Source organism: Triturus cristatus, chromosome 5_1 (assembly GCF_964204655.1).
Source record: "Triturus cristatus chromosome 5_1, aTriCri1.1, whole genome shotgun sequence".
Taxonomy (NCBI): Eukaryota; Metazoa; Chordata; class Amphibia; order Caudata; family Salamandridae; genus Triturus; species Triturus cristatus.
This window is the reverse complement of record NC_140587.1, coordinates 366,714,454-366,735,506: the sequence shown is the minus strand read 5'-3', so window position 1 is coordinate 366,735,506 and position 21,053 is coordinate 366,714,454. Positions and strand designations below refer to the sequence as shown.

Genomic DNA, 21,053 nt, shown 5'->3' with positions numbered 1-21,053 from the left:
GCCCAGTGGTGAGTTGTAAGTTGGGGAATTAATTCTCTTTCAATACTGAGGGTCCCTGAGGGCCAACTAGCCCAACAGGTATCTCCAGTATGTGCCAGGGAGCTGCGTTGCAGACAGGTGTTCAGAGGCCATGCCCCTTTTTACACCTCTCCACAACGCAGCTCTGTGGCGCTTACTGGAGGTACCTAGTGGGCTAGTTTGACTCTAGGGACCCTTAGGATTCAAGGGGACTTAATCTCTCAACTTAGAATGGCCACAGGGCGCGTTTACACAGTGGTGAAGGGAGGGAACGGGAACTGAGGTGACATGTGCAAACACGCCCTGTGGCGCGTTTTAAGTTGGGGAAATAATTCCCCTTCAATCCTGAGGGACCCTGGGGGCCAACTAGCCCACCAGGTGCTTCCAGTAAGCGCCACTGTGCTGCGTTGCAGAGAGGTGGTGCAGGCCGTGCCCCTTTTTACACCTCTGTGCAATGGCACTTACTGGAGGTACCTAGTGGGCTAATTTGCCCCTAGAGACCCTCAGGATTCAAGGGGACTTATTCTCCCAACTTAAAACGGCCACAGGGCATGTTTACACAGTGGGGAAGGGAGGGGACAGGGCCTGAGGTGATGTGTGCAAACAAGCCCTATGGCTCATTTTAAGTTGGGGAAATAATTCCCCTTCAATCCTGAGGGCCCCTGGGGGCCAACCAGCCCACCAGGTGCTTCCAGTAAGCACCACTGCGCTGCGTTGCAGAGAGGTGGTCCAGGCCGTGCCACTTTTTACACCTCTCTGCAACGCAGCTCTGTGGTGCTTACTGGAGGTACCTAGTGAGCTAGTTGGACACTAGGGACCCCTAGGATTCAAGGGGACTTCATCTCCAAACTTAAAACGGCCACAGGGCACGTTTACACAGTGGTGAAGGGAGGGGACGGGGCCTGAGGTGACGTGTGCAAACATGCCATGTGGCAGGTTTTAAGTTGGGGAAATAATTCCCCTTCATTCCTGAGGGCCCCTGGGGGCCAACTAGCTCACTAGGTGCTTGCAGTAAGTGCCACTGCACTGCTTTGCAGAGAGGTGGTCTAGGCCGTGCCCCTTTTTACACATCTCCTCAACGCAGCACTGTGGCGCTTACTGGAGGTACCTAGTGGGCTAGTTTGACCCTAGGGACCCTCAGGATTCAAGGAGACTTAATCTCCCAAATGAAAATGGGCACAGGGCACGTTTACACAGTGGTGAAGGGAGGGGACGGGGCCTGAGGTGACGTGTGCAAACATGCCATGTGGCACATTTTACGTTGGGGAAATAATTCCCCTTCAATCCTGAGGGACCCTGGGAGCTAACTAGTGCACCAGGTGCTTCCAGTAAGTGTACTGCGCTGTGTTGCTGAGAAGTGGTCTAGGCCGTGCCCTTTTTTACACCTCTCTGCAACGCAGCTCTGTGGCGCTTAATGGAGGTACCTAGTGGGCCAGTTGGACCCTAGGGACCCTCAGGATTCAAGTGGACTTAATCTCCCAACTTAAAACACCCACAGGGCGTGTTTGCACACATGTCATCTCAGGCCCCCCTCCCTTCACCAGTGTGCAAACGCACCCCGTGGCGCATTTTAAGAGGTAGTTTTAATCCCCATGCCATATTATGTACTAGGGGCTTACAGAGGACGTCATTCTAATCACAGGGGTACCCCAACACCTAGTGTTCCCTGTTGTATGTAGGATTTAACTGTATTCTTAGTGTCTTTTAGCATAGCACTGGCTCTGGGACTGGTTAGTCAGAGTCAGTTGCCACCAGTACCAATCTGAAAAAGTTGAGGGTACTGGATGATTTTGCAACAAGGCCTCTTTCTGCTCCTCTGTTTGTTCTTTCTGCACATCTTCCTTCTTCCTGCACTTTTCTTAATCTTTGAGGACTTCTGTTGGTTCTTTCTGCATTTCTTTTTCTTCTTTCTGTGTGTTTTTTCTTCTTTCTTCACATGTCCTACCTCTGTAGGCATAGTTAGAAACTAGCATTTAAATAACCTTTGAAATCAACTGAAAAAAATGTAGGTTTCAGGCACGTTATAGTTAGGAATTAGCATTTAAAAAACCTTAGAAATTCACTGAAAAAACCATAGGTTTCAGGGGTGTTATAGTTAGTTGGACATTTACCTCGTACAAAACCCTAGAAATTCCCCTGTTATAGTTAGTTCAGCTAACTATAGCTCACGCCCCTGCAATGAACTGCTGATGACGTCACATATTACATCACTCATGACATGGTCAGTGACATCACTCATGACATCACTGATGACATCTCAATTGACATCACTGATGACATCACTGATGACGTCATCCAGTGACTGTGTTTCTGTAAAGTTTAAATATATTTTATATATTTATAGTGAAAGGCCGGTGGAAGAATGAGTGGGTGTACAAGTGTGTGAATGGATGATTTCTAGGTGTGTAACTAACTCTATAAGTGAGTCATTAAATGTATCTTACTGCGGACTAGTGACTAAACTGTGTGGATGTCTGTATGTGTCTGTGTGTAGGTGTATAAGTGGCTGCATGGTTTTGTGAATAGCTATATGAGAGTCTATTTTTGTTATTGATTGGTTGTCTGAGTATCTGTATGGGTGCCTGAGTGTTTGTGTGGGTAGGGTGTGTGTGACTCTATGCATAGATGTGTGAGTGGGTGATTCTATGGGTGAATGGTTTTAAGAGTGCATCTGTGATCAACTGTATGGTTGGGTGAGTGTATGTATGGGTGTGTTAGGGATTGAATGTATATCTCAGTGGTACATGTGTGACTAACTACATATGTGAAAGGCAGTATATATGCGTGTAAGAGTATATAAGTGAGTATATGTGAGAGTGTGTAATTGTGAGAGTGGCTGTATGGATGAGTGTGTGCTTGTATCAATGATTGTATAAGAGCGTAAGAATGTGGTACTATTTTTATAAGTAAGTGAACTTGAGTGTGTTTAACTGTATAGGTGAGTAAATTGGACTGTGTTTAATTACTTGCACGACTGACTAGGTGTGTCAGTACCTCAATGGATGATTGGCGGTCTGTGAGTGTCTACATAGGTGTAAAAATGCATATGATAGTCTTGTACGTAGTGACTGTAAGTGTGAGGGACTGTACAGGTGAGTGAGTGGAGGTGTATGTAGACCTAAGAGTTCATGAGTGGGTATGTAGCTATTGGTATTGGAGTATCTATGGTTTTGAGAATGGACGTCTGAAATTTTGAGTTGGTGTATCAAAGGTTAAATTAGGGTGTGAGAAGATGCAGTAGATGCAGTAATTTATCACATGGATGATGTCATCAGTGATGTCATCAGTGATGTAATTTGAGATGTCATCAGTGATGTCATGAGTGATGTCACTGACCATGTCATGAGTGATGTAATATGTGACGTCATCAGCAGTGCATTGCAGGGGCGCGAGTTATAGTTAGCTGAACTAACTATAACAGGGGAATTTCTAGGGTTTTGTACGAGGGAAATTTCCGGCTAACTATAACACCCCTGAAACCTATGGTTTTTTCAGTGAATTTCTAAGGTTTTTTAAATGCCAATTCTTAACTATAACCCCCCTGAAACCTTTGGTTTTTTCAGTGAATTTCAAAGGTTTTTTAAATGCCGATTTCTAACTATAACGTGCATGAAGCCTATGGTTTTTTCAGTGAATTTCAAAGGTTTTTTAAATGCTAATTCCTATCTATAACTTATCTCTGAAGATATCATGTTTAATTATTTTCATTGGATTTGTATATTTTTCAAATTCAGTGTGTCAATTTCATTAATTACGTTTTTAAAAAAAAACTTTTTTATCAACATTTTTTAAACTTATTTTTTCAATTAATTCTTTTAAAAATTAAAAAATATTATTTGAACTTAATGGGTTTTTCAAACATATTTTTTTAACTATATGTTCAAAACTTTATTTTATATATTTTTTTAATGTTTTTGGATCCGCGCACCGTAAGCGCACCGTTCTCGATCCCTACGTGATAGCATCCACGCATGGTAAGCGTTGGGTATGTGTTTAGTGCGTGGTTGCAATGCGACCGGTACACGACTCCCAGCCTATACGCGACACGTTCCATGTACGTAACGCGACGTTTACGCGCTTTCGCGATGCGTCGTCTGTGACGCGGTAGATGCGCGGATCCCGCGAAATATTTAACATTTAAAAAAAAATATATATGTATTTCATGTGAATATTAATTGAAGACAAACTCTAAACTAGTCTTAAAACTAATATATTTACACATCCAATCCTATAATTTTTTTAAATTCAATTTCGCGGATGCGCGCTGGGTGCGTGCTGAGTAAGCGAAGGGTGCACGGATCCCATGTGACCTGCAAAAAAAGAGATTTGATTGATATAAAAATGTGGATAAATTAAAACAATTCTCCTTGTTGTGCTTTCCTACACCAATTTTAGAATGGTGCACCATTCACACACATATCGAGATTTATGATTTCTGATAAATCTAGACATGTGTCTTGTTCTATGAGTATTAAGTGCAATCATGCACAACAACACTTATAGAACACCCTTTAAACACAAAGTGGTCTGCATGATGAGGTTGTTTTACATGGAGTATAAAAAGTGCACAGAGTGCCTGTTCCTCTCTTTGTAAATATGAAAGAGTATCTTACACAATAACTATGTTACAAAAAGTGACATATTTCCAGTTTTAAAATTCCTTGCAAATGATAAAAGGTAAGCACAGAGTTTTGTCTGCAAAGATGTTCAAAGAAGAAAGATTGAAATAATTGCGGTCCTTCAATAGCTAAAATAGGAAATATTATGAACCCCTCAAATGTCTTTTTTAGCAGGTCACATGATATCTGATTATGGTCAGATTTCAAAACTACAAAGGTATAAACAGAGTGTTTTTAGAAACATGTTTCAACTTTGTAGCTTCTTGCAGACCTCCTCATTCTGCATATTGAGACTTAGTTAAACTTACCTTCACAGTAATAGGAATAAAAAATGGTACACATTTTTTTCACATTTTCATTCCAATCTAAATTCATAAAAATTGCTTATTTTAAAATTCGGATCTGTGAAAGAAAAGGAAAAAAAAATATAACATGTAATAATACATTTCTTACAACACAGCATAATTTCCACAAAGTAATTTTTTTGCCTTTTTTGCTGTTCTCAGAATATATTAAATTTCACTAAAAATAGTGATTTCAATCTTACTCCTCGCGTAACAGCGGGCAAAAAAAAAACAATCTCAAAATTGTTAAAAAAAAACCAACATGTTATTCTCCAAAAAAAAAACAAGATACAAATCACAGATATATAAAATGCATACAGCTAACAAAATTTTATAAGTTTAACTTACAAAAACTGTAAATGTTGTCACTTTAAAATATTCACCGAATCTAAGGATGAATTTTTGGAGGCTGCACCACGCCCACAACGTTTTCGTTCAGTGATGTGGAAATTTTCTACTTTTCTCGAGGGGCAAACAAAGACCAATGCCACCTTCGTCACGCGCAAGATTTGCAAAAGAGTTCTGTTAAGAGGGGATCCTAACAAAAAATACTCGTGCGGCACAGCAAGTATGATGAAACACCTAAGGACCCTTCATCCAAACAATCTTGCACGAGAAGAGTGCAAACAGATGAGAAACACTCCTGTTCAGTATCTGTAAAAAAGAATCACAAATAAATGTATATTAATAACTTTCAAATGTATACTATTCCATTACTGTACAAACACATTTTATATAAAAACTGACTAAGAAACTATAGCCCTGAACCACAAGTGTGACGATGGTTAAAACACTACATGCATAGTGCATACTACTTTGATGCAGTTCATGCCCTAAAGCCTACCTCACTAAAAGACTACATGCTAACTGACTAAATGATTATAGTACTATAAGGAGACACACTGGGTGAGTGACAGTACAGCACATTAGTGTCAAAGCATGACTCATTTAATCAACACATAAGCAAAGACTGACTTCTAATGCTACTAAAACTTGACAACATGACAGGTTTTAAAAGAGTTATCTGCTAAAAAAGGCACGATGTTACCAAATGCTTCTCTCACAGTGGTTCCCAAATGCACACAGACTCACAGTGTGATTCTAGACAACAACCACTATACCTAGAACTTTACCAAAAATCATTCACTACTGTGGAACTGATAAGGGAACTGCACACAATTTACATATTTCAGGACTGCACTTTTCTGTCAAAGCCTGACTCATTTTATAAAAGCATAATCAAAAACTCGCTTCTAATTCTACTAAAACTTGACAACATGACAGGTTTTTAAAAAGTTATCTGTCAGAAAATACACAATGTTACCAAATGCTTCTCTCATAGTGGTTCCCAAATACACACTAACCCACAGTGTGATTCTAGACAAGCACCACTATCCCTAGGAGTTTACCAAAACTCATTCACTACAGTGCAAGTGGTAAGGGAACTGCACACAATCTACATATTTCAGGACTGCACTTGTGTGTCAAAGTCTAACTCATTTAATCAACGCATAAGCAATGACTGGCTTCTAATGCTACTAAAACTTGACAACATGACAGGTTTTAAAACAGTTATCTGTCAGCAAATACACAATGTTACCAAATGCTTCTCTCACAGTGGTTCCCGAATGCACACATAATCACTGTGTGATTCTAGACAAACAACACTATCTCTTGCACTATACCAAAACACATTTCTTCATCTAGAAGAAGTACTACATTTTAGTATAGATACATAATATAACTCATTTCACAAATTCATAAACAATGACTGGTTTCTAATTCTACCAAAATATAAAAACAGCACAGTTATCTGTCTACAAACACATGAAAAACACAAATGCTTATCAAAGAATGGTTTCTACATGCACACACACTGTCAATAAAATTGTAGAGAAAAAAAGTACTCCCTACACTTTAGCAGGAGAAATACATTAGTCTGATTAAAATGAAAATAGCCTACATACATCCCCTCATAATTAAATAACTCACCTTTCAAGTTGTTTTGTAGATTAAAAAGTATATCAGTCACTCACCATTTTTTCTTTTACAGAATCTCTGCACTGTGCACCTCTCAGCAAAAACAAAGAATGGAAAAGTTTCCCAGAAACAGCTCATGGAACACTGCACTGAGCACACAGGTCACAAGTTCAGCACACAATGTTGCTAAACAAGACAGGAAGTGTGCTTGACTTTTCAACATATCAGCTTATCATATATAATGTTCCTTACAATCTGTTTTTGTCAACCAATAAGAATCACACCTTTAAAAAACTGAAATATACACCCTACCTTTCAGTATAGAAAGTAGTCATACAACCAATGATTTCTTGTCTTTTTTCAAAAACAATTTCCTCGGATCCGCGCACCCAACGCAAGAGAATCCGTGCACCCAACGCGATAGGATGCGTGCACCGTGCGTGCATTCCGCCGTTTTTTGTTTTTTTTAAATGGGACCCCAGGGGGTCCTGCACCTCTAGAGGGATTCCGGCTGTAGCTGCGACAACAGATCCTATGGGAAATTGCATGGGGAAAATACGTTTTGGGACCCCCTTTTTTCTTGGCCCTTGCGTGACGGATCACCGCGAAACTTTCAGGGTAGGAGTGGAGCGGAGCTGGCCAAAAGTCTGGACAATTTCGTGAGGATTCATCAACCGGCGCCAGACTTATTGGGAATAGAATGTTGCGGATTTCCTATGGAAAATAGGTCCTAACTATAACTATCTACTGGCGACCGCCAGTAGATAATATATATATATATATATATATATATACATATGTCCAAAAGTTGCCCAGAGATTGAAGCCGCACACCGCTGAAAAGGTAGGTAAAAAGCCTTTATTACTCAAGCACATTGTTTCCCCTCTAATAATTCAATCCTTTGGCCTGACGCGTTTCAATGCTTTTGTGCATCTCTTCAGAGGCCGGCATGGGGAAAGAGTTTCTTCGCCGCTACACTCCCTCTGCGATGCTTAATTTATTTCAATTAGCCTCCGGTGTGCTCGCGGTGTCACGTTTTGCTTTCAACACTGCATGCCTGGGAATGTAGTCTCTTTAGGCATTTTTAACCCTCCAGTGGGTCCAGTCCCCATGCCACAATTCAGGATATATTAAAATAGCCCTCCTGTGGGCCCCAGACGGGGTAGAATGTGCTTTATTAATTAACCTTCAGCGCCGCACACCGCTGAAAAGGTAGGTAACAAACCTTTATTTCTCAAGCACATTGTTTCCCCTCTAGTAATTCAATCCTTTGGCCTGACACATTTCAATGCTTTTGTGCATCTCTTCAGAGGCTTCAATCTCTGGGCAACTTTTGTGTGTGTATATATATATATATATATATATATATATATATATATATATACATATATATATATATATATATATATATATATTCACTTAAAAAACCATAGGTTTCCCACATGTTATAGTTAGCTGGACATTTCCCTCGTAAAAAACCAATGAAATTCCCCCGTTATAGTTAGTGCAGGCAACTATAACTCACGCGACCGCAATCCTCTGCTGATGACGTCAGATATTACATCACTGTATTTAGACACCTATTTACCCATGTCTTCTTCCATTAATCTTTAGCTATACATATATTACAAATATGTATTTTTCAGAAAGACACATATGTAATCAGTGATGCAATATCTGACGTCATCAGCAGAGGATTGCGGTATATATATATATATATATATATATATATATATATATAAGATGTATATAAAATATATCAAAATATATATAAATATATACCTAAGAACAAAAAATGATGTCTATATATTTATATATATATATATATATATATATATATATATATATATATATATATATATATATATATATATATATATATATATATATTACCTACTGGCGGTCGCCAGTAGGTAGTTATAGTTAGGACCACGTTTCCATAGGAAAACCTCAACATTCTATTTTGAATAACTTTGGCGCCGGTCGACGAATCCTCGCGAATTTCTCAAAATAGGTGGGGCGCTACGCTCCGCTCCTACCCTGAAAGTCTCGGGGGGATTCGTCAAGCGGGGGCTGAGATAAAAGGGGGGTCCCAAAACGCGTTTTTCCCATGCATTTTTCCATAGGACCTTTAGAACGAGCTACAGCCCGAACGGCTGAACAGAATTACTAGAAATTTGGCAGAGAGGTAGTCCCTAGGTCAAGGAAGTGCCTTTTGTAGGTTTGGTGTAAATCTGTTCAGTAGATTCTGAGAAAATAGCCTTTAAATCAATATATATATCTGAGCCCGCTTACGGTACGCTTACCGTACGCTTACCGTAAGCTTACGGTGGCGTGCGCGAGCGCGATTCTGATTGGCTCTTAGATCTTAGTAAACATTCGAATCGGCCGAAACCAGGAAGCGGCGTCCGCCATTTTGTCTCTCGCACTGAGTGTTGTTTATCAAACATGATGGCCAAAAACATGTTACGGGGCTGTTTTGACAACTCCCTCCCACATAGTCATGTTGAGGGAGTCCCCAAACATCCCCCAAGAGCAAAAACGGTTTTATTTTTTTTTCGGCAATTTCGCGGGGTACGCTTATCGTACGCTTACCGTACGCTTACCGTAAGCTTACCGTACGCTTACGGTAAAAAAATAAAAATAAAAAAAACACTATCCACACTTACCCCACCCCCTGTGCTTTTGGTGGCCGCAGGCCACCAAATGTGCAGGGCTTATTAATAGAGAAAAAAAACGTAATTTTGGCAACATGAAATTATAAAATCGAAATAAAAAAAACACTATCCACATTGACCTCACCCCCTGTGCTTTTGGTGGCCGAAGGCCACCAAATGTACAGGGCTTATTAAAGTTGATAAAAACCGTGCACGGAACGAACTGCGTTAAGTGGGCGCGCACGCCACAAATGGCGTAAAGTAACTTAGCATTTAAAAAACCGTACAAATTCACTGAAAAAACCATAGGTTTCACACACGTTATAGTTAGGAAATAGCATTTAAAAAACCTTGCTAATTCACTGAAAAAACCATAGGTTTCACACATGTTATAGTTAGCTGGACATTTTACTGATAAAAAACCAATGAAATTCCCCCGTTATAGTTACTGTAGGCAACTATAACTCACGCGACCGTAATCCTCTGCTGATGACATATGTGTCTTTATGAAAAAAAAATATTTGTAATATATGTATAGCTAAAATTTAATGGAAGAAGATATGGGCAAATAAGTGTCTAAATACAGTATTAGCATCAGCAGAGGATTACGGTCGCGTGAGTTATAGTTGCCTACAGTAACTATAACGGGGGAATTTCATTGGTTTTTTATCAGTAAAATGTCCAGCTAACTATAACATGTGTGAAACCTATGGTTTTTTCAGTGAATATATATATATATATAGATGGCGGTGGTGCAGGGCACGGAATAAACTTCAAAAGCACTTAACTTGGGTTCGCTTCGTCCTTTCCGACATTCGTGATTGCAGGACGAGTACTGGATATAGATAAATATATATTATCTACTGGCGGTCGCCAGTAGAGAGTTATAGTTAGGACCCTGTTTCCATAGGAAATCCGCAACATTCTATTTGGAATAACTTTTGCGCCGGTCGACGAATCCTCGCGAAATTTTCAAAATAGGTGGGGCGCTACGCTCCGCTCCTACCCTGAAAGTCTCGGGGGGATTCGCCAAGGGGGTCCCAAAACGCGTTTTTCCCATGCATTTTTCCATAGGACCTTTAGACACAGCTACAGCCCGAACGGCTGAACAGAGTTACTTGAAATTTGGCAGAGAGGTAGTCCTCAGGTCAAGGAAGTGCCTTTTGTAGGTTTGGTGTAAGTTCAGTAGATCCTGAGAAAATAGCATTTAAATCAATATATATATCTGAGCCAGCTTACGGTGCGCTTACGGTGCGCTTACGGTAAGCTTACCGTACGCGTACGGTGCCGTGCGCGAGCGCGATTCTGATTGGCTGTTAGATCTAAGTAAACATTCAAATCGGTCGAAACCAGGAAGCGGCGGCCGCCATTTTCTCTCTCGCACTCTGAGTGGGGCAGCAAAAACAAAGGCAAAAAACATCTAAAGGGGCAGTGTATTCAGTTCCTAACCACCTAGCATTGATGTAGGTGTCCTCAAAGAACCCCCAAGACCAAAAATTCAATTTTATTTTTTTTCGAAAAATCGCCGATTACGCTTACCGTACGCGTACGGTAAAAATTAATTAAAAAAAAAAACTATCCACACTATCCCCACCCCATGTGCAAATGGTGCCCGAAGTGCACCATCAGTGCATGGCATATAGTCCACCGATAATACGAAAGATTACCTTTCACAACGAAGCGCATAATATGTCCTCCATGTGCGCACGGTGCGCGAAGCGCAACGTGCGTACATGGCCCATCCCGCGTAACGTGGGCACGCGGTGCGCGCAGCGCACCGCGTGACCACCATGCGTGCACGGCACTAACTGCGTAAAGTGGGTGCGCGGTGCGCGAAGCGCACCGCGTGCTCACTGTGCGCGCACGGTGCGCGAAGCGCACGGAACGAACTGCGTTAACTGGGCGCGCACGCCACGAATGGCGTAAAGTAACTTAGCATTTAAAAAAACGTACAAATTCACTGAAAAAAACCATAGGTTTCACACAAGTTATAGTTAGGAATTAGCATTTAAAAAACCTTGCAAATTCACTGAAAAAACCATAGGTTTCACACATGTTATAGTTAGCTGGACATTTTACTGATAAAAAACCAATGAAATTCCCCCGTTATAGTTAGTGCAGGCAACTATAACTCAAGCGACCGCAATCCTCTGCTGATGCTAATACTGTATTTAGACACTTATTTGCCCATGTCTTCTTCCATTAAATTTTAGCTATACATATATTACAAATATTTTTTTTTCATAAAGACACATATGTCATTAGCAGAGGATTGCGGTCGCGTGAGTTATAGTTGCCTGCACTAACTATAACGGGGGAATTTCATTGGTTTTTTATCAGTAAAATGTCCAGCTAACTATAACATGTGTGAAACCTATGGTTTTTTCAGTGAATATATATATATATATAATTTTTGGGGGATAAGAAGTGCATCTCTTTCTGCTGTACAATAAAGGGCAAGTGCAATCTACCTATATGAGTTACCATTTGCTAACTATTAATTACGGTAATATTCTAGTTATATTGCACAAGACCCATAAAGGCGCAAATGCATTTTTTTAAACAGTTAAAGTGCAAATGCTCAATCTCAAGTACTACCAACAATACATTTTTTCAAGTATAGCCCATGAATAATACAATTGCCATATGCAAACCTATTAGTCTCTTCTGTGACTGTTTCGAAAATGTCAGTGCATATTTGTAAACAAACTGATCTTGTCTTAAAGTGCAATTGCTTCTAATGAATAATTACAGTGAAGTCCTATGACATACTGTAAGCTTATAAAGTACAACTTAGTGTTGCAGTGCTAGTGCTGTATGAGAACACTAAAATCCAACCTCCATGGCGATACATCATTTGTTTTTCAACCATGTACTTTATGGCGCTAATAAAATGACTTCATAATCACAAATTCATATTTAATACCTGTCAAACTACTTTCGGGCAAATCCTGCTGCATGCATTCTGGCATTTTTGTCCACACCCTAATGCCTTGTGTAGTTTGTTAAGATGCTGTGACGAAAACTAAAACTGAAACTAATTCATGTCCCTTTCAACATTTTCTAAAGCACAAGTGCTGTACAGTACATCAAAATTCTCAAAGAGAACCTCTTTCATATCGCCATATCTGACTCAGTGCAGGGTTTCAGAGGTATCCAACTACATACTGTCAGTAAAAACACGCACAAGTTCTTAAAATACAGGTTCTAAAAAATGCAAGTTCTAAAAGTACAGGTTCTAAAGATACACATTTTCTGGGCATAAAGGTACAGACTGTTCATAAATGGACATGTAGTTCTGCATCAATGTTGTACCCCATGGTTTCTCAGTGCCTAAGAGAATAATCATCTTTAATTCATATTGGCATAGTTTCAATATCCTGTTTCCTCTACGTGGGTGAACCTTCATTTGCTTTATACCATAATACTGCAAGGATGTTAAATTGCCTTGGTTCACTTCCTAAAAATGCATCGCCATGGGGTAACCCCGGTCTTGGTGCTTTATGGCCCTGATGTGCTGTAAAATCCGTTGTCTGAGCCTATTGATAGAACTGCCGACTTAGCGCAATCACCTACCACACTTTAAGACATAAACCACAATTTCTGTTTCACATGTGATCTTTTCCCTGACATGGCATGACCTGTTTTCAAATGTCTTATAGCTTGTACTGCTCTTTCCACATTTACAAGCCTTTCAGGTCACACATTTCCTGAACCCATTATTCCTGCTTGTAAGCCAATCAGGTTCCTGATAGAACATAGACCTTGCCAGCATATCACCTAATGATGGTGCCTTGCGATATGTGATCCTAAGATGTTGGCCGATAATATCTTTCAAATGTTCATCATGTTGTAGGATGTGCCAATTGCGTTTGATCAGGGAAATAATAGACCCATATTGCATGTTGAAGCTCATAAAAAAAGAGTATCACCTGGTCCTGTGTACATGTGTCCCCTGCTGCGTTGTGGATTTGACGTGAGTGTTTGAAAACAACAATTGTTCCCTGTTCTTATATATATATGACCTCTAGAGAAAGGAAACCAGACAATGCAACTCTATCAGAAGAGAGGACCTTTAAACATTATATATCTATATATATTTATATATATTGTCTCCAAAGGTGCCCTGCATCTAGAGACGCACTCCTCCAGCCGTGATTAACAAAACCATTTATTTCAAAGGAACAGGCATTTGCAACTCTGAAAATTTCCTTCCGTTCGCCTGACGCGTTTCAGAGCATTTGTGCTCTTTCTTCAGAGGCAGTTCAAGTGCACAGATTGTTAGGCTTCCCATAGTTCCCTGCATGCCTCAGCAATTAATTGGCCTCCGGTGTGCCTCTTCTAATAAGTTCTTATTACGTTGCATGCCGGAACTTGTGGTTTATTAATCCTACAAGATTTTATCTCCAGTGATTTGTATGTACTTTGAACACATTTCTCGGACCAATAGCTGCCCTCCAGTGGGCCTCAGAGTCTCAAAGTCTGTTCCGTGATAAAGAATCAGCTGCGCCGTCTGTAAGCACCCGAATGGTTCAGGTAAGACGATCCCTTTTATTTTGTAGGGCGGTGCGAACTCCCACGGTCGGACCAACCGTGCGTGGATTTTCTCCAAAGGTGCCCTGCATCTAGAGACGCACTCCTCCAGCCGTGATTAACAAAACCATTTATTTCAAAGGAACAGGCATTTGCAACTCTGAAAATTTCCTTCCGTTCGCCTGACGCGTTTCAGAGCATTCGTGCTCTTTCTTCAGAGGCAGTTCAAGTGCACAGATTGTTAGGCTTCCCAAGACTAGAGGGGTGGCCATATTAACTAGATTAAAGGACGTGACAGTTAGAAAAAAGCTGGAGGACCAGTGGGGCAGATGGGTATTAATTGAGTGCTCTATAGCTGGAGATTGGGTTACTATGGGATCCATATATGGCTGGACTGAAGACGATCCAGAAATTTTTACCTTTTTAGATCTGGAACTTGCTACATGGGCTCCACATGTTATTCTTTGTGGGGACTTCAACATCAATCGAGCGGGAGGCTTGGATTCAGATCAGGCAGGGAGCTATCAGGGTCGAAAGAAGCGAGTGTGCAGTGCGATCACAAGCCTAGCAATTAATAATGCACTTGTAGATGCCTGGGCAAGGCTGAAACCCACTGATTCTGGTTTCACTTACTTCTCCGCCCCCCACAAGGTTAGTGCTAGGCTGGATTACTTTTTGGTTTCCAACTGCTTGCTGTTAAATGCCCAGATTGAAAAACTACCTCGTGTTCTTTCCGATCATAGCCCCCTGGTTTTCTCTCTAGACACCACAAAACAAATTAAGAATGAACGGATATGGACCTTCGAGAGAGGGCTTTTAAAGAATATAGATTATGTACGTCATATGAAAAACTGGATCAAACAGTACTGGGAGATTAACAGAGGTAGTACATCTTCGGGAAATTCCTGGGATGCTTTTAAGGCTGGCATCAGAGGCAAAACGCTAAGCTTTAGTTTGTTTAAGCAAAGACAGGAGCAGGAAAAAGCTTTAGAACTGAGTAAAGCCTTGGTGGAAGCTGAAGATAGGTTGTCCTCCCTCTCCCTAGTTGGTGCTCCTTTGGAGCAAGCACTAATTGAAGTTGTTAGAGCAAAAGCAAGAGCAGAAGAGAGCATAGCTAGTAAGGTGGCTGCTACATATTTAGTAAAAAGGGAACAATCATATGAGCTTGGGGAGCGGGTGGGCCACATTCTAGCAGTGCGTGCTAGGCAAAAATCGGCTCTGGGTGAAGTCAAGGGGGTTGTGGATGGTTATGGGCAACTACACACGGACTCGGAGGGAATTCGTGAGGTCTTTAGACAATTTTATGTTGCATTATATGATGAGGAACACCCAAAGGACCCTTCAGAAATATACTCTTATCTTGCTGACATTCCTGCTCCATCTCTAACACAAGAAAGCATAGAAGCTTTAGAGGCTCCCCTGGGGGCAGAAGAGATATCTGCTGCTCTAACAAACTTAGTGTCCGGGAAGGCAGCTGGGCCAGACCAAATCCCGACGGAGTTTTATAAAGCCTTTCGGGACGAGATTCTCCCGGATCTATGCATTACTCTACAACAGGCTCAGGTAGGGGTATCTGTTCCTAGTAGCTGGGCGGGGGCAGATATTGTAGTAATTTTAAAAAAAGGTAAGCCAACCATAGAACCAGGATCTTACAGGCCGATCACATTGATGAATGCGGATGCTAAAATATACTCAAAAATTCTGGCCACCAGGTTATCAAAGGTTATAGATACTTTGGTTAGTGTTACTCAACACGGATGTATACCAGGAAGAGGTACAACACAGCATATCCGCAGAGCTATTACCTTATTTGACGCTGCAGAGGTGACAGGAGACCCGATGGCAGCTATGCTACTGGATGCTGAAAAAGCATTTGATCGGGTCTCCTGGGAGTATCTCTGGTTAACACTGAGATGGACAGGGTGTAGCGAGGGATTTATAAAAGCTATTCAGGCCTTATACTTAGCCCCATCAGCTCGAATTCGGGTGAATGCGGGCTATACAAGAGCCTTACAGATTAAACGGGGTACAAGACAGGGCTGCCCTTGTTCGCCACTTCTGTTTGCGTTGTATATAGACCCCTTTTTACGCAAATTAGAGGCGAACAACAGGATCCCTCCTATAAAAACTAAGGGTGCAGACTGTAAAATTCTGGCTTGCGCCGATGATGTGGCAATTTTCACACCGGCACCCACTGAGGCTATAAGAGAAGTGGAGAGAGAAGCCCTATGTTTTGGACAGATATCAGGTCATGCCCTGAATGGGCCTAAGACACAGATAATTAAAAATGACAGAGCTGATTGGCTGGATTCTAGAGTAGTGGAGTCCGGAGTTTATTTAGGGGTTAGTATTTCGGCAGACCTGAATAAGGTAGTGGAGAGGAATATAGAACCAATAATAAAGAAAGTAAAAAAGGACATGGACAGATTGCATAATCTCCATCTCTCTACAGTAGGACGTACAAATATAGTTAAAATTATTTTTTTGCCAAAATTTCTTTATCTTTTCAGATCAATTCCACTTATGTTTGAAGTAAAATGGTTCAATATAATAGGGCAGATCCTAAATAGGTTCCTATGGGCACAAGGTAAGACAAGAAGGGCTTTACGGTACATGGTGCTCCCCAGAGAGAGGGGATGATGGGCTGTCCCTGACCTAAAAATGTATTATTGGGCAGCAGCCTTGCAGTATATGTCTGGACTTTTAGGTGGTGGCGGCACGGAGGCAGTTGACGCCTTGGGCTCTGTATCCATCTACTCGATACTTCTAGGAGAAGAGGCGGAGAATGCATTTTTGAAATATACTGATCCTAGTTACTACAAGAGAACAAAATTTAAAACACTGATAGCTGCTCATAAGATATGGATATCTTTCAAGAAAAGATATGGTTTAGGCAGATTCAATGCATATACTCAACTACACAAGAACTATACGCTTCCACAGGACATCTTCTCAGATTCAGTTTTCATAGAATGGGGGCGTCGAGGCATTACGAATGTAGGGGACCTAATGGACCTAAATGGAATACGCCAGTTCTCTGATATACAAACGGCTTATGGGGTGGACACTAGAAGTTTTTTTAAATACTTACAAGTTAGGAGCTTTCTAAAAACTAAGAAGGGTGGTTCTGCTGGGTTTGGGAATAATGTAATTTTGGAAATTATCCGGGGCAGGGGGAGTTGTACGATCAAAAGAATCTATTCTGAATTGATGACGAATAAAGAAGACGATCTTCTCAAATATCAAAATAAGTGGGCAGAAAAACTCGGAGTGGGCCAGAAGTGCTTCTTAATGTCACTTGAATTAGCACAGAAAGTACTATGCTCAGCGACACTTCAGGCTCAGCATTACAAAACGATCTACTCATTATATTTCACACCAGCTAGGATAGCACAGTGGGGAGGGACGACAGGAATTACTTGTCCCAGGTGTGATAGCTCCGAGGCAGACATAATACATGTCTTTGCTACCTGTCCACATCTTTCCCTGCTACATAAGCCCGTAGAAGCATTCTTAGAGAGATTATTGGGTAGTAAGATTAATCTTACCCCATTGACAATACTGCTGGGGATAGATATCGATGGCGTAGGGGATTCAACATCTTTCTTCTTGTTTGTAGCTATGGCTGTTTTGCGAATCTGCCTTGCCACGGCCTGGCTGGAACGATACCCACCTACGTTCTATCAATGGTTGGCTAGACTACTTTCAGTTTATAATCTGGAGAAAGAGATATACGCTAGTAAGGGTAAAAGGGGAAGAAAGCTGGGACTACAAATCTGGGACCCTATTATTAGGTGGAAGGAAAATTAGAAATTGATGGTATAATATTATTTGAACTCTTGTTTAGCTTTGTCTGATTTCCTCTCTTCTTATATTTTCAATGATGTTAATGCAAAAATTTGCTCAGAATAATTGTTTGTCTAGCCCAAATTATTATAGAACTGTTTTAGTTTATCAAATTGAACTTATGTAGTACTCTGCTTTATGTATTTTATGGTGACTATGCCCTGTATAAAAGGGGGAAAAAAGGCAAGAAAAAAATATTTAAAAAAAAAGAAAAAAGCAGATAAATGTTTAAAATGTTGAAGAAGTAAAGGCAAGAATTTAGACATGTAACCTGAAAAAAGTGCAAACTCCTCTTAACCTAATTTAGTAGATGAAAAACCTAAGGTTGGATTATAATAAAGTATTAACCTATGTTTATATTTCTTGCTTAGGTGATAACCTTGGAGAACTGGACAATGACTAATGCAACTGAAGAAGTCCAGACAATCACCATTGCCTGTGCAGAATTATGTTCATTTTTCAGTTTTGCGCTTATTTATAATACGGAAAAGACAAGTAAGTACTCAAAGTAGAAGATTATATTCAGCATTTTTATTGCTAAATTCTAAGTAATTGTATAATTTCATTATATTTTTAGGTCTCGCCTAGCGTTCCTGCGCAAATGCGCTGCCATCGCTTTGCGAGGCATGCAGTATATACTGTAGTGTGGAAGCATCATGGAAGCTCCGCCCACTCTCTGCCCATTGGCTTTTGTCTTAAATGCTGCTTTCCGATTGTTTGAGGCTTGTTAGTCTCTCCTCGTTCATCATTTGTATCCTTTCACGGCTATTGGCCCCTTTACTCCTGGCACTAATTTCTTTTAGGTCTTGCCTAGCGTTGCAGCGTGAATGCGCTGCCATCGCTTTGCGAGACATGCAGTATATACTGTAGTGTGGAAGCTTCGTGGAAGCTCCGCCCAATCTCTGCCCATTGGCTTTTGTATTAAATGCTGCCTTCCGATTGGTTTGAGGCTTGTTAGCCCCTACTCATTCATCATTTGTATTCTTCCACGGCCATTGGTCCCTTTACTCCTAACAATATTTTCTTCCCTGTCTCCCCACAACACTGCCCCCTTCCTCAGTCTATGACTTCTCACCCTCCCCCGCCACATTCATGTTTTCTAGCCTGCCGGCACTTCCGTTTTCATTTTTATTATTGCCACCTTTAAATATGCGAGTTCAAGATGCGTGCTGTACAAAAACTTCTCTTGTTTATTGAACTAGATTTTAATGTTACTCTAAATATAATAAGACTATAGGCAACATTCAGGGTATGCATGGCAACTGACGCCTCTTAGTTCACAAATGGCATTGTTGTCGGGTGGGAGGAGCGGAACTGTTTTAACTCATGCTTAAAACAAGCACTTTTAATAACTTCCTCTCAATTCAGTGCTATAATCTTGTATACTGAGGTGATGCGCTGAAGAATTGCATTTTTTTTAATTCTGAAGGGATATTATCGCACATTTACATCATGTTTACTGTATGATTAACATGCCGATCATTTTCACGGCTTGCCCACTGGCTCATATACGCTTGGCTCGTCTCCGGCTGGCTCTACCTGTTAATTAATATATTGGCTCGCGCACCTATAACAAAGAGAGATGAATGGATACATGACAGTGGGCCCGGTAGATGTAGAGAAATAGACTGGTGCAGACAAACAGACAAAGTCAGTCTCCATTGCCTCACGTCAGAATGATCACTTTCAATAACCTGGAAATCTCCCGGCAACTCCCGCATGCCCCAACCTCATCCCCCTCACCTATTCTTAGCAGAAGCGGCAGATTCTGAGCTGTGCCCTGCTGGTGCAGAGGAGCATGGCAGAGTCTGTAGAAGCGCTGGGATCCCTAGCCTCTCTGGGCTTGCACCTAAGCCTTCCGGGTGCCTTCACACAGGATAAATGAATACATTTTGTTCTGTGTTTTAGTCGCCCCTCTGTGAGCACTGTCTGGTAGATTAAGCTCTGTGTAATAAACACATTCAGAGAGGTGGTTGTGTACAAACAAACAAAAGCCACAATACCATACGTTTTGAACGAGTAGTTAAATACCTGCTCATCGAGTACCTCGATGGCTGATCATTCCATGGCACTACCAAAATTACATTTGGACATATTTGCTCAACTGTAAAAAACTCCCTTCTATGGGTCATTAAACAACTCGGGGCTTTGTGGTTAGGTAACCTACTTTGGATGCTGTGTAAAAGAGTATATACAAAAATTGATGCATTGAAACTAAGCAACCAGTACTGTCTAAAACACTGTTAAAACTGACACGCATTCTGACATTTTGTTTAGTTAATGTCGATTTTCTCATAGATGCAAGTAAAGTACTCTTAATATCTTAATTAAATCTGCACACTTTTAACTAATAGCACCGGGCGACCTTTTACAACTAGGCAATTAATACATTTTCATGTACCCCCGAAGCCCCCCTGCCCCCGCCCCCTGGCAAACTTCATTGCCTCCCAGTGTTTGGGGGATAACCAAGACGCAGGAGAGTGAGTCAAATAGTCTAGAAAATGAAAGAGAAACCGGGATTCGGATTCACATGCTAAGATCCAGATTGCATTGATTAGTCGGTAAGCACTACTTTTATTAATGAGTAAAGCACCACGGTGTGCATATGTGGCGACACTTCCACCATGCGGTACGTGCCAAGCAATTGTTGATACAATCCACACTTTGCGACTTTTTCAATATATTTATTACGAAGTGCAGGACCTTTCCAAGGGATTTTGCTCACTACATACATTCACTCCAAAAATAAAACGTATAGGTTAAAAACATTGCCATTTACAATGTCAATAGGTCTAACTCACAAATGCGAGACCTATTTGCATTGCAAATGCTTGTTTAGTACTGTTCTTCATGATCTTGAAAGAAAATGATTTTGTCCGGACTCTTTATAATATTGCACATTTCTTTGGCTGTGTTTTCTGACACAAAATGAGCCCATTGTTCCCAAATCTCTGTAACTAGGAGAAATTGTGTTACTATGGAAGAGTTCATGACATTTGAGACAGTGATTCATGTTATTTAGAGGTCTACTAAAAACTAAAAGTACACAATCCTGA

At 40.8% G+C, this 21,053-nt stretch overlaps 1 protein-coding gene across 2 annotated transcripts in view; it reads left to right on the top strand.

Annotated features, from left to right (window-relative positions):
* LOC146830895 (fibrocystin-L-like) overlaps window positions 1–21,053 on the top strand; it is a 1,171,295-nt gene that overhangs the window by 310,966 nt on the left and 839,276 nt on the right. For both annotated transcript variants that reach the window (XM_085605085.1, XM_085605086.1), the window contains exon 17: window positions 18,369–18,492. In XM_085605085.1, the coding sequence (XP_085461211.1) occupies window positions 18,369–18,492 (124 nt within the window). The remainder of the gene's footprint in view (window positions 1–18,368; window positions 18,493–21,053) is intronic.